At 36.3% G+C, this 15,379-nt stretch overlaps 1 protein-coding gene across 1 annotated transcript in view; it reads right to left on the reverse strand.

Annotated features, from left to right (window-relative positions):
* Window positions 1–15,292, reverse strand: part of Nbea (neurobeachin) — a 546,038-nt gene extending 530,746 nt beyond the window's left edge. The window contains exon 1 of the mRNA XM_013031451.1: window positions 14,990–15,292. Coding sequence (XP_012886905.1) covers window positions 14,990–15,292 — 303 coding nt within the window. The remainder of the gene's footprint in view (window positions 1–14,989) is intronic.
* Window positions 15,293–15,379: the final 87 nt, after the last annotated feature.

The following is a 15,379-nucleotide window of genomic DNA, read 5'->3' on the forward strand; positions in this document are numbered from 1 at the left end:
CTGGGGTGAGGTGATATCTCAATGTTGTTTTGATTTGCATTTCTTTTATGGCTAGGGATGTTGAACATTTCTTCATGTGTCTATTGGCCATTCTTCTTTCTTCTTCAGAGAAGTTTCTCTTTAAACAAGACCCTTTTTCTAGCAATAGCTGAGTTTGGTGGCAAGCATCTAGCATTTCAGTTATGTGGGAAGTTAAGATGGGATCGTGGTTTCAAGTGAGCCCAACCCTAAAATAAAACCTTGTGGGACTTCATCTCAATGGTAAAAGCTCTGCGTGGTGGCATATAATTCTCATCCCAGCAGAATACATAAAACTGAAGATCATGGCCCAAGTAAAAAGAAAGACCCTATTTCAAAAATAGTATTAGAACCTTCGTCTCTCTAGGCCTTATTTCACTTAAATGTAATTTTTTACAGGTCTTTCCATTTCTTTGCAAATAGTACCATATCATTCTTTCTAATGGAAAAGTAAAATTACATTGCACATATACACCATATTTTCTTGATCCATTTGTCCACTGAGAGGCATCTGGGCTGATTCCATATCTTGGCTCTAGTGAGCAGTGTTGCAATCAACATGGTTGTGCTGGTTGTTTTACTGTATTCTGGTTTGTAATCTTTTGGGTTAATATCCCAGAGTAGACCTGGATTTTGTTTAATTTTCTTTTGTTGGTGGTGGTGTTGGTTATGGGGCTTGAACTCAGGGCCTGAGCACTGTTCCTGAGCTTTATGCTCAACCACTTTGAGCCACAGATGCACATCCAGGCACAGCTCCACTTCCAGTTTTCTAGTGCTTAATTGGAGATAAGAGTCTCACAGATTTTCCTGCCCAGGCTGGCTTCAAACTGTAATCCTCAGATCTGAGCCTCCTGAGTAGCTAGGATTACAGGAATGAGCCACTAGCACCCAGGTTATGTTTAAGTTTTCCACACTGCTTTTCAGAGTGACTGACCAACCCACCAACAGTGTATCAGGGTTCTCTTTGGCCGCATCCTCTCCAGCATCTGTTATCCTTAGTTTTCTTGATAACAGTCATTCTAACTGGGGTGAGGTGGAATCTTAATGTTGTTTTGATTTGCATTTCCTTTATTTCCAAAAATGTTGAGTATGTTTTTCCTTATATATGAAAGCTAGATTTAGCTTATAAAGTTATAAGTAAACACATTGGGTAGTATGCATACTACCCAATGTATACAAACATATTAAATGAAATATGGTAGATCCAAGGGAGAACTCAAAATAGTGTAATTTCTTAGAAAGGCAAAGTCAAAGTTCATCAAAATAAAAAACCAGGAAGCAAGTACTCAAAAGGAGTATAGTGGGGTCAAGAGATAAGGGGTGGACAAATGAAGAGGACTGCAAGAAAATGCAGTCAAGAATTCAATGTATATCCTACAAAATTAAGAAGAGTAAGGGAAGAAGTAGGTAGGGAGGAATAGGTAAGACTGTGAAAGGGGTAACACTGATCAAGATTTACTATATTCATAACTGTTTTCTTAAATGGCAACAACTCCTTGTGTAACGACGTAAAAATAATACAAAATACTTTAAAAAATATCTTGACTCAGAGCACCTGTCTAAGCAAACACAAAGCCCAGAATTCAAGTCCCAGAATGACCAAAATGTAATAATAATAAAATAATACAACAATTCATGGATGAAACTCACATATCTTGTTTTAAATTTTCTATTTACTACATTAAAAAATTGTGAAAAGAAACTGATGAAGTTAACTCATTTATTTAAACCAGTAAATCCAAATATCCAAAGCATAATTTTAACACATAATCAATATTTTAAAAAATATTGAAATATCTTACATTTTACCAAATGTACATTTTTATACTTAAAGGACACATTAAGTGCTCAGTGCGGACATGTGCTTAGGAATTACCATATTGGAATAAAGAGCTCTAGACAGATATAACCATCTTCAAAATTAATTCAAGTATCAATACCTTCAAGAAGCCTTTCCTACTGGAACCATGGGGGAAAAACAAAGTGCTCAAGGCCCTGAGTTCAAGTCCCATGATCAAAAAGAAGAAGAAGGAGGAGGAGGAGGAGAAGGAGGAGGAGGAGGAGGAAAAACGAGGAAGGAAGCCTTCCCTTAATTGGTCTTGCATTCTTCTTTCTTCATTATAGCCCACTGTACTTGAATTGATTTGTCATAGAATTTGCATGCTTCATTCTCTACATTTCATTAGTTACTATATCACTAATAACTCCAGGGTAGAAATCTTGTATTGTAGTCTCAGTGTCTAGAACTACATATATTAAGTATTCAATACATATTTGAATAATTGTGATATATATGTATATATACACACATATATGTACATATTTAAAACTAAAGACAGATATTTTAATGGTATAGGGTTGAGGCACACAAAAAATCCAGCAAGAAAACAAGTAGATAATCTTTAAATACATCCTAGAATTGAAATTAGAAAAAGTATACAACTCATTAATTTACCAGTATTTGTTAAACAGTATTATCCGACCATGTACTGTACAGCAAAATTTTTAGAAGATTTCTAACTTTTCTTTAAAAACTAAACTACATTCAGTAGGGTACTCCTGGCTCACACTATAATCCTAGCTATTCAAAAGGCTGAGATCCACAGGATCTGATTCAAAGTCAGCTTGGCCAAAAAGTCCAAGAGACTCCATCTCCAAAGTAACCAGCAAAAAGCCAATCTAAAGTTTGGTTCAAGTGGCAGAGGGCCAGAAAAGCAAACACAAGGCCCTGAGTTCAAACCTCAGTACTACCTAAATAAATTAAATAAGTAAAACCAAATTTAACGATTCCTTCTTTAACAACTAAGAATATAAGCCACAAACAGAGGCGTCCAATCATTAAAATTTTATTTTCATAATCTATTAATAAAATATTTAATTGCAAAATCTATTTTATTATCACTTTCATTAGTATTTTATTTTGAAATTAAAAGTTAAAAACTGTATAAATCCCATTAATATAAGTTACATCCTTTCATATATAAAGATACTAAACTAATACTCAAAATATAAAATCATATTGTACTATTGTCATATTGGTACAAAACCCCACAGTTTTTCACTGGAATTTAAAATTCTATGGTATTTCCTAGGCAGACCAGCTCAAATTTATTTCAGAAATGGGCAGCATAATTTTTCAGTGTAATTGGGTTCAGCTGTCATTCTGAATAACGGTTTGTCATGCAGTAACTAAAATATATATATTCATCTTTCAGAGTATAAATAAGTAATCAAGTTAAACATTATTTCCACAATGTATTTTTGTTTTTTAATGAAAAAATTAAGCAAACTTAACTAAAATCTATTTGCTTAACATATTCCCTACACATGTATGAATGAGTATTTTCACTGAGCAAAATGCTTATACAGCTACTCAATCAGACCTTTAAAAAGTACATCTGTCACTCTAAAAATGAAAGCTTTTGATATTAAGACCTGGATAGGAGAATAAAAAATACAACTCCAAGCAATTCAGACCATTCAGAGAATCTTGTTGAACTGTGTCCATTTGATTTAGTCAGTACCTGTGAAGAACCACTGGAATCAAGGAAATGGGTTATATTCCCACTTTAATCTAAATTGGGAATAGTCAATGTTTAAAAGACTGTACCTACAATCCCACCCAATTAGAGCCTGTTGTCTGCCAGGTAGATGACTTAATAATAGTAATGAAGCAAACACTGAAAAAAATTAACATCTAAGAAAAAAAAAACACAATTCTCATCTTGGAATATTTTCTTCACAGAACAGAAATTCCAAAGCAATTAACAACTGTGAAAATGATACACTGGTAAAAATAAATCATTAAATCTCAACTCTAAAAATCAGGTCAAGGCCTGGTTTGGGGTAGCTCACATCTGTAATCCTAAGTAGTCAGGAGGCTGAGATGAGGACAGATGTTGAAAGTTCACCAAGGAAAATAAGGCTGTGTAATTATTATCTCCAATTAACCAGCAAAAAGCTGGAAGTAGAGCTGTGGTTCAAGTAGTAAAGCATCAACTTGAAAAACCTAAGAGAGAGCACACAGGCCCCGAGTTCAAACTCCAGTACCAGAATTTAAAATAAAAAAATTGACCTGTCTTCTAACATATTTTTCTGTAATGTACTTCCAATTTTCTGAACTAAATGAAAATTTCCAATAAGAAATGAAAACCCATTCCTTTAAGAGGTGGTGAGGGGTAGGATTTCCTTACAGAAGAATGATAAGTAGTTGAAAAAGAGGGGAAAAAACAAATTGTTTAAATAGGGATACAGGTAGACCCATTGCAACAATGAGATGTACAAGTCATTATGTCGAAAACAAACTTTACAACTTTGGTGGGGGGGGCGGGGGGGGAATGGGGAGGATGGGGGAGTGGGGGAGAGGATGGGAAGGGGTGGGAAGGGGAAACAAAGGAGGAGGCTACAATGCTTGATAAGAAATGTACTCATTATCTTGCCCATGTAATTGTAACCCCTCTGTACAGTATTTTCACAATAAAAAGAAAAAAAAATGTACTCACTACCTTGCTCATGTAATTGTAACCCCTCTGTACGGTATTTTCATAATAAGAAAATAAAAATAAAATAAAATGTAATTATAAAAAACAGAGTAGTCTTACCAAACCAGCTGAGGGAAAAATTTTATTCATAGTGATCTTAACAGAGTATTTAAATGTATCACAGACCAGTTTGGATTTTCTTCTAAGTCTTAGCAAACCAGTACTTTGATAAGCTGGAATTCTGGAATTCTGACTTTATGAGAGGAAATTATAGAGATGTTTCCCAACATCATTCAGTTCACTTTCCAACTCTTTTCATTCAGTCAAAACCACATTTAATGAATCTATGTAAAAGGAAAGCTTATTTCAATAATTCACAATAAAAAGAAAATTGTTTTGCATATGTGTGTGTGTGTGTGTGTGTGTGTATATATATATATATATATATATATATATATATATAGGTTCAAAAAGACCAAATAGATGCTCACCCTTAACTTTTTAATTTATCCATGCTTAGTTTTACTAACTTTTCTTATTATATTTAAGTAGCTGTACAAAGGCATTGCCATTTAACAAAGCAGTTTCTGAATATAATATTTCTTGTTCAATGGCACCCCTTTCAACAGTCTCACCAATTTCTTCCCTACCCAACCCTTACCACACTCTTCTTAATTTTGTAGGATATACATTGGATTCTTGCCTGCATGTTCCCCCTCTTCTCAGGTTCATTCCTCTACCACTTTTCCCTTGATGCCACCCTACCCCTTTTAAGTACTAACTTCCTGGTGTGTTTAATTAGTACTTACTAAGTGTTCACTATGTCCCAGGCCCATCACCAAGTACATAGCTAATCAGGCATCAGGGCTCACTTCCCCCTGTCATAACTTAAAATTCTGATCTTATCCCCTTCCTATTGATAAGCCCCTTCTAATTTCATTGTAATAGAAAATCTTTGTTTCTCCAAAGAAAGATTAAATAACTATATGACAGTTTATAAAAATCATACAAAAAATAAATGTTTCCCAAAGTCCCCAAACATTACTTTATAACTAAACTAGCTAAAGCATCAAAAAGAAATATAAGATGATGCACAAACATTTTTTAAGCCTGCAGTAATCATATTAAAAGAGGAAACCATTAAAATAATATACATGATTTGTAAAAAAATTAATCCAAGAAGTGATATATACAACATATTATCATTTCAATAGAAAGCCAATAGTTTTTAATGATATTTTTCAAAACCTGTCTTTGAAATATAGTGCATTTTGTACATACATTAATTTCGACTTTTAATTTTAACACATATCAATAGTTAGCAGACAATGTGGAGTGTCCACACTGGATAGCACAGCTTCAGCTATAGACAAACATAAAGACAAGGTATTTTTTTTTTGTCGGTCGTGGGGTCTGAACTCCCTCAGCTCTTCAGCCCAAGGCTAGCACTCTATCACTTGAGCCACAGAGCATGGCTTTTTTTTTTATGCTTATGCGGTGCTAAGGAATCGAACCCATGGCCTCATGCATACAAGGCAAGCACTCTACCACTGAGCCACCTTCCTAGCCCCAAGACAAGGTATTTTAAACAAACAGCAAACAAAAAACTTACAATAAACCTATGAGCAGACAAATACATGAGTAGACTCAAAATATAGATATAGCCTTAACCAGTAAGTACAGTAATTTAACATAAGCTAGAACTACTCTATAATAGTATAAAGAGGTGATAAATAGTATGCTATTTTCTAAATACAAAACTAATGTGTGAAAATTAAGTTGGTTACCTTCAGAAGTTATGTGTTAAATAAGTGTGAATAGATACTAACTGCATGCTCTGTAGAAGCTTGTAACTTGATGGGTATGATGAAAAATATATTAAATAACAAAATAAATTAATAAATCTGTACAGTGATAGTGGATAGTGGACATAAAAGGCAGTTATTCTGAGGATTAATCAGTGCAATATCACAAATGTGATATAAGTACTAACAGATAATAAAATATAGACTAAAATTTCTAAAACAGATATCATGAGATAACTGTTTAATTCTCCAACTTTCCCTCTGGTGAATTCTTTTTGTCAAAGATCGCCATTCATGTCCTACTACATCTTCATATGAGATTCAAACATATGAGTGAAGGAAGCAGTATAGTTTATTTAGACTATTACATTCCATTCACCTCACTCAACATAGGATATAAGGAAAAACCTACCACCTACAGTAGGACGGATTTACCAGGCTCTGATATTCTAAACTCAAATAGGGTATCTGCTTTAGTAAGATTATTTTTTCTATGATCAGATGACCCTTAAGACTAAGATAAGTGCAAAATTAACAATAGTAAGTAGTAAATAAACTTATCATGTCCTAAGCACTTTATACATATTGACTTACTTTGCAAAAAAACAAACCCTTATGTGGTAGATATCTCATTTTATGCATAAGAAAACTGAAACACAGACACCTTCACTGGCAGTGAATATGCAAAATTATGGATATAAAATAGTGTATTTAACTTGTTCCTACTGTTTAATATTTAAGTTATCATAAATCGTAAAAAACTACAATTTACTCTGTGCACTGGTAATTTTTTTTCCTGAGTCTGAATTAAGAACTACAGATCAATGACAGATAAAGCCACTTAAAAGTTCTTGATACATACTGCTAAAAAATCATTCAGAACAACTCTAACATTTCAAGTGTCTAACATCAACATTTATGATTATTTAAATCTTTGTTTTTAGGTGAACAACTTGGGTGTCCTAGGGTCCTGTGCCCAGAAGAGCACCTACTTGGCTTATGAATCCGCTGTCATCACTTTGAAGTTTGGAATACATTTTAAGTGCAGAGCCCTGCATTTTCATTTTGCTTTGGGCACACAATTTTAAAGATTATTCTGCTTATTACATGTCATTAGTTCCTACTTTACTAAAATCACATAAGGACAAAATTAACAGAAATCCTACTGAACAGATTTTCCTATGTCTCCTATCCTTTGTGACTATATGGTCCTCCTTGACTGCCTTCTTTGTACTTAAAAAATATTTGTAGTAAGCTGAAAATAATTACTTAAGTATTCCCTAGAAAACAGTAATCATTTATTTTTAATTACTTCCTTTTTATTCTATTACAACTTACCTTCTTATTTAGAAGTAAATTATTAATCTTAACTAACCATGGATATTTCTCCTTTCTTGAAATGCATCAAATTTCTTTGACAAGTTAATATTTGTATGTTTGTTCTATATTATTTAATACCTAAGAGTATTTTTATTTAAATTTGAAAAATTAGTCATCTTTGACAGGCATAGATAGAAACAAGACTCAAACTGGATTAAACAAGATAGGAAATGTATTTGCTTAATCCATTGAAGATAGAATTGAATAAAGAGTTCAAAGATGCCATCCACAATTTATCTTATCCTTCTAGATACCTCTGTGGTACTACATCTCAAGCAGATGTTTCCTTCATGTAGACAGATTGCCAGTCAACTCTAGATTTATATTCTAACATATATAACAACCCAGTAAAGACTCTCTTTTCTCTCTCCAGCAGAATAAAAGAAGTAATCAAGCTGTCTGGAAAGTACAGTAACCAGAATCTACTATTGATGAGTCATGTATCCATTTCCATGTCTGTCCAAGCAGTGGAGGACAAGGAAGCCCCAAACTATAAAAATGAAAGGATGGCTCCCCAAGTAAGATTAGAAATCTACAACTGTTATGGGCACAAAGAATACACGAACAAAAAGAAAACTACACCATCACTCCCTTGGCTGCCATCATCTCAAATACTCAATCCCTTGCATATATACAATATCTTTAATAACTCTAGTTAACATTATTACTATCTTAGCCACAACAGAAATTATTCACCACCTCACCAGTGGGTAGATTTTCTGAATGTGTATGTGTGTGTGTGTGTGTGCACGTGCGCACACATACGTATATGCATGCATGCATACATGCACATGCCAGTATGGTAGCTTTAACTTAAGGCCTCAGGCTCTTTTTCTGTCAAAACTGGTGCTCCACCACTTATGCCACAGCTCTACTTCTGGCTTTTCATTGGTTAATTGGAGACAAGAATCTCATAGACTTTCTGCCTTGACTGGCTTAGAACCATGATCGTCAAACTCATGTACCCTGAGTAGGCATGATTCACCATTATCAGGCTGAATAAATAAAATTTTTAAAGAATTCAAGTTATTGTATATAGGTACAATTCCACAATTTTTGCATTACAAAAAGTACTAGAAGTCAGGTCCAAATGTACATTCTTCTTAGTACTACCTCATAATCTGATAACATATAGCTAACCTAATAAATTGAACTATCCCTCACAATTAGTGTGCAATACATAAGAGATAAATAATAATAATTAATCCCTCTGAGAAGAGCAGAGAATGTTAAGCAAATCATGGTCACTAATAGGAAGCAAAGTCAGTGGTCAAATTAACAAAATTTCCCTCTCTGATAACTGTAATTCTTCAGTCAGCCAATTTTGAAAGCATTTATTCCTATAGCCTCAGAGGGTTTCACTTTTCCATTATCTTCATGGCCATAAAAGATTTCCTGTCTAGGAACTATACTCTTTAGCAGCCCACTCCCTCTGGGCAAAATCTCAGGAGCTTAGAACTCAAAGAACAAGGGCTTTTGTTTACCAGGCTTAAGGTTTCTCTTGAAGTACAACTTCCTAAACCCTTAGTAAGCTTTTTGGCCAATTTATTTCACTTAAGTGATTAAATTAGCACTCAAAACAATACATCTTGCCAAAATAAATTATAGCAACCTGGGTTTCAGAGCTTAAAGTTTTAGTCAAGGCAACAGAACTTCCTAGTACTATTATCCCCCTAACCCAAAGCTTAATGATTCTCCATGAAGCATTAAAACAATAATCTGGAAACGAAGGCACCTGTTCCCTGGCTGCATCTTAGTTTAAAACCGTTCAGAACTGGATTAAATGTTGCTTTGGTCTATAGGATAGAAGTATACAGCATGAGATGCTTGGAAGAAATATTAAATAGAATTTTTTCCAATTCAAACTGCTGAATTTTCCTCTTACCAACTTTAGCATATAGCAGAAACAGGCTTCCCAACTTTCCCAAATTACAAAGCTTTTCTTTCTTATTTTTTCCTCCCAATACTGGGAAGGGAATTCAAGGACTCACAGGTTGGTAAACACTATGCTAATGTGAATAACACCTTTTTTACTTTTTAACTGTTTTTCATAGGGTCTTCCACTTTTGCCCCAGCTAGCCCCAACTGGACTACAATCTATGAGATTCCTGTGTCTGCCCTCAGAGTAGCTGAAATTTTAAGCATGCATCATCAAAAGCTCTTGATATTACCATTTGTTTCCATCTTAGATGGCAGACAGAGGCACAAAGAGCCTCTTTTTACATGGAAAAACTACATTTTTCTTCCTTTCATGCCAACTTGAGCCACAGCTTCTCTCTCTCTCCTTCCCACCCTCCTTCCCCTCTCTCTCTCCCTTCCTCTCTCTTAATCTATCTCTGTCTCTTTCTCTCTTTTTTTATGCTGGACCTGGGCCTTGAACTCAGGACTTGGGCACTGTCTCTCAGTTTTTGTGCTCAAGACTCTTTGGTAGGTTAGTTGAAGATCCAAGTCTTATGGGCCTTCCTGCCAGGGCTGGCTTCAAACCATGAACCTCAGCTCTCAGCCTCCTGAGTGGCTAGGATTGTACGTGTGAGCCATTGGTGCCCAGCTTAATTGCTCTCTTTTATATAAGTCATTACCAGAGGCCTCCGGAATGATCAAAAGAGTCCAGCCTCAAATATAACACAAGTGACAGTATAAACAGATATTTTGTAATTTTTTATTATCATTAAATAGTTGTACAAAAGGACATGCCATTTGACAAAACAGTTTATGAATATAATACATCTTGCTCAATGTCACCTCTTTCTATAATCCTTAAAAAAGAATTACCAGCAGAACAGCAAAAGCTTCACTTCCTTTCATCTCAATATTTAAGGTCTAGATCTTAATGTCTCTTTTACCCTTACTAATTCTGTGCTGGTGGGAATACTTTCCATTTACAATGACAAAAATGCAACTTCAACTGATTAAAACGCAACAGCAATAATAAGTTTTTTAAAGAGAGCATCTAATAGAAGACAATCACCAAGGCACTGACTCAAGCTGTTCCAATAGAAAAAGAAGCCTCTTCTCTTTTGGCTTCACAATTGGTCAAATCTAAGACACTCAGTCACAAACTAAGAGTCTATCTATTCAGCATTCACAAAAGAAGCTCAAGCCCAAGTTCTAGAATGACTCTGTGATTCTTGTCTTAAAGTTCCTGAACCAATTACTGATTCTGGCTACCTGGAGAATATTAAAACTTTCAGTATTTATGTATTTAATTTTCCATAGTCAATAGCAAGAATAAATATATGAGTTAATATAAAAGGCCTCATCTGTCAACATAAATTAAAGTGTACAAAATTATTTTAATATGAATAAATGTCATTTCATTAATGTTAAATACTTCCATTAATCTACCTAAGATGCAACTGTATGTTTTTTCAATAAATAGCAATCAAAGGCCTTTTGTGTATGAAAATCTAAATACCATTAAAATAAAAATTATTTACCCAGCTACAACTGATTCCAATTACCAAGTTATAAGTGAGAAACTCTAGAGAAGCACTACTATCAATTCAAGTGCAAACAGTAACTTAGGACTTCCCTTTTGATTAAAATACCATGATCCACAGTAGCCCACAAAATCCCCCTAAATATAGTAAAGAATATGCCCCCTTAGTATGTAAAAATATTAAAGAAACAAAACTAGAGGAACTGCCATGCTCTACAACAAAAAACATGATATGTATAATGTAAAAATCTACAAATCCATAAAAAATAATAAACTCAGTAATTTATGAAAAATAATCTACAAGTCAATAAAATTGTGTATTATAGTTGAAGAATTATACTACACAACACAGCTATTGAAAACAGCCTGTTGTGAATATTTTAAGTTGTATCTTATTTTTTCATGTTTTACCTTTTCTAAAAATTATGTTCATATCAAAATCTGATAAAGCTCCATGTTGTAAACCTTTATTTGCACATGATATTTACACATGATATCCTTCCAGAATGGAGAGACCCATGTAAACATGTGTCAACTGTGTCACAAAGAAGCAACACATTCAGGAACATGCTTGCTTTACAACAGAAAGCCAACAAACTAAATTTCTTTAGTATACCTAAACATTCATAATGAAATATTAAATAATTTCTCCTAAAACCAAAGCTTGTTGATAGGTTTCTATCAATTTACTTGATAGAGACACAATGAAAAAATCTTTGACAACACATTCTCTTTGCAACTTTATTTACAAACTAATTTACCAATTGTGAATATCTTCATCTCATATATGAATGTTTTAAGTCGACTATAACATCATTGTGCATAATGCATGCATTCACAATGAAACCATTTTATTTCTCATTGGTAATTCTTCTCCAAACTTCCACAATGAGAAACAGAAACAGCCCTCTCTACCTTAGCAAAAAGTAGAAAAATTACAGCCATATCAATATAGAACAAGTCATTTACTTAAAACTTCTCTGCAGAACTTTCAATGTGGAGTATAAGACAAATATAAAATAGCACCTAAAAACCAAACACTAATTTTCTCATATAGGCAAAAAAACAGGAAAAATCATATTTTGATAAGGATATTACTCTAGGACAAGGGTACTGTTTTAAGTAGAAACTGTTTTGAAGTTTTATTAGTTCCCAACCTTCCTATTATGTCAGACAGGGCAGTGTAATAAGCTTATTTTACTATTGCCACCTTAGATTTTTTCTTCCAATATTTTTAACTGCAACTGAAATTGGAGGAAACTAATCTCAGAAATAAAATTAAAGGCATCCCATCTCTAATATGTTACTCTGTATCATAAATGAATGTTATTTTGTTACATATTAAACAAAATTAAATCCTGATAATTATTTTTAATGTCTATAGTTTCCAAATACAGTTTTGAGAATTAGCTTAAATTTTCACCTGACCGTTTCTTTGTGAATGTTTTGAAGCAATAAAACCCTTCAAATGATTCTTTACATTCTGCAATTAATAATGCTTTTCATCACATATTCTTTGCTCCAAAATTTTCACTAAAATCTGTTGTAAAAATCTTTAAATATGTCCCCCCCCAATTTTTAAACCTAATTCTTTTATTCCAAAAAAAATCAAGATAGGAACAAGTTCTTCAATGAATTGAGGGATGTACCAATTGGTATCAATCACTTTATTTCTAAAGATTGTAAACTTAACAGCAAAGCTCATCTCTAAAATAATGTTTGCATATTTCTTGGTAGATTTTCATCACACTAAAGAGTAAAGTGTCTTTTACTTCTAGATAAATACTCCACTTCCTTTCTTACTCTGTGTATATCTAAAGAATCCCATCTGTTAAGAACTGATCCTGCATACATATCAACTGCTGCAGAGTCGAAACTGGTTACATATTGAAATCAGTTTCCAGATTGTGAAAGCTCAACTGTCTCTTAGGTTATATGAACTAAGAAAGCACAAAATACTATTATCATATTCTCTAAAGTAAAAATGATACTGATTAGAAAAAGGTATATACTAATACAGTAATTCAGATCCAGCTAAAATATTAACGTATTTTTGAAATTTCATTTTTATCTTAAAAAGAAAAAAAGACTAGTATTGACTTCCTATTTGCACCTAGTTAAAATTAAAACGCTAAGAAAATTATATTGCTATGAGTGTTCTGAAAAAGAACAGGTTATATCAACGTGGTGACATTCTTCCAAACTTAACACTGACTTTCTGTAGATATTTATTTGAAGGGTACACAAAAGCAGAAAGGGGCATTATGCATTCAAGCAGGAATAAATAGAGCAAAGTAAAGGCAGATCATAGCCTATCTTTAACTCAACAGACTAGCAAAATGGGAGGGGGCGTTAAACTTTTCTGTAAATGAAAGAGTTTCATAAGCCATAGACATGATCTAATCCATGTCTCAGGCACTAGCACTGCGTAGCTGCAGCTTTCTTTCCATTTTCCCATAGATCAAATAAAAGTAATTGCTTAGGCGAAAAAGAAGACTGCATGGTTGGGTGTTATAAAAAAAATCCCCTGGCAAGCATATTTTTATCATTCCTGTGACTCCACACTAAGTACAATAATCAAGTGACTGCTTCTGATTTACACCTTGCCCTCCCAGACCCAACCTTATATTATGTCAAAGGCTAGCTATTGCAGAGGAAACTGTTTTTTTAAATGCTTTGCTGCAGCAAGAACTGCCTTTACAAAGCACTAAAAATGAACTGCTCTTAATTATGCTCTGTTTATGATTCTCCTCTCCCCATCCTTTCCCCTTTCTTCTGCTGTCATCTTGAACACTCCTTAGCCTCTCCTGTAGGTAGCACAAAACATTAAGTCATACACAGTTCTGCAGTAACTCTTTCTTATCATGAAAGAAGCCAAAACCTAGGCTGCATTTTAAAATCTTTGCTTTAGTCTAGAGCCTCAAGCCACGCCGCTGAAGGCAACCATAGAAACCAACCTGTATGATTTCGTACCTTCTTCCCCTTTTAACACCTTGTGTGCACACAATTTAAAAGCAAAACGAAAAGACCGAGAGCTCAACCCATTCCGAGCAATATTCACAGAGCAGGGATTGCTGTTTAAGAGGTGGGGGGGGGGGAAGGGGGAGAATACTGGCACCACACTCTCCCATCACAGCCTCGGAATACATTCAAAGACAGATGCAAAACTGCATCCTTCTCCTCCTGCCTCGGAAACATCACACACCCCAGCTGCTCCAGTTGGAGCTCATTGCGCTTCTCACATTTCAGTAGCACGGGGGGGGGGGGGGAATTTCGGCTCCAGGGGCAAAGCTGTCATCCTCCCAGAACAACACCACGGACAATTGGACAATTAAGAGAGGGTTGGAGAAGGAAGCCAACCCTTCCCACCCCTCACCCCACCCCGGGAACCGGAGGCCTCCTCATCCCCTAACTAAACTCTGAAGTCCACCGAACACCTTTCTTTTTCTTCTTCCCCGACCCCCCCCCCCTCACCCTTTCCCCAGCCAGGACCGATTTAGTAGCCATCAGAAGTGAAGAGAAGCGGTGTGAAGTTGAGGCACCGCGCTCAGGTGGGCAGGAGAGGAGACCCCCCCACACCCCACCCCAATCTCCCGGAGGAGAGGACGGAGAAGGTTGGCGCGGCTTTAAGGGCAGCGCGCGGGCGGCCGGGCACGTCACCTGCCGGGCGACCCCGGCCCCGCCGAGCGCTCGCCCCGAGCCCAGCTCTCTCTCTCGGGGACCCTGACGGGGGGTGGGGGGGAGAGGAGGAGGGAGGGGTGGCGGGAGGAAGCGGAGCCACCGGGGACCGAAAATGGAAGGGAGCCCGGGAATATGGGGGGTGGGGGGGTGGAGGAAGGGAAAGCACACACGCCTTTCTCCCTTACCAGGTTGAGCACGGTCTCCACGATGTCCCGGTTGCTGACCTCTCCGACCTGTATGAGTCCGATCAACACGGCGAATTTCATCCGGATGTTGCGGATCGGCACCGAAGGGTTAATCATCCCCGCGGGGAGCACCACCGAGCCGGAGCCGGACGCCCCCCTCAGTTCCCCCATCCCGCTGCCGCCACCGCCACCGCCGCCTCCGCCACAGCCGCCGCTGCCGCTGCCGCTGGCCCCGACGGCGATGAGCCCCACGGGCTGAGGAGGTTCGAGCCCTGGGCCCGGGCCCGGCTTCTCGCTGGCCATGGGCGCCCTTCGTGAGGAGAAGGCGAGAGCAGCGGCGCCGCCTCCGCCGGAACCGTTATCCCCGCCTCGGCCCCCGCCCCCCGGCCG

This window comes from Dipodomys ordii, unplaced genomic scaffold, assembly GCF_000151885.1.
Source record: "Dipodomys ordii isolate 6190 unplaced genomic scaffold, Dord_2.0 Scaffold140, whole genome shotgun sequence".
In the NCBI taxonomy this organism is placed as follows: domain Eukaryota; kingdom Metazoa; phylum Chordata; class Mammalia; order Rodentia; family Heteromyidae; genus Dipodomys; species Dipodomys ordii.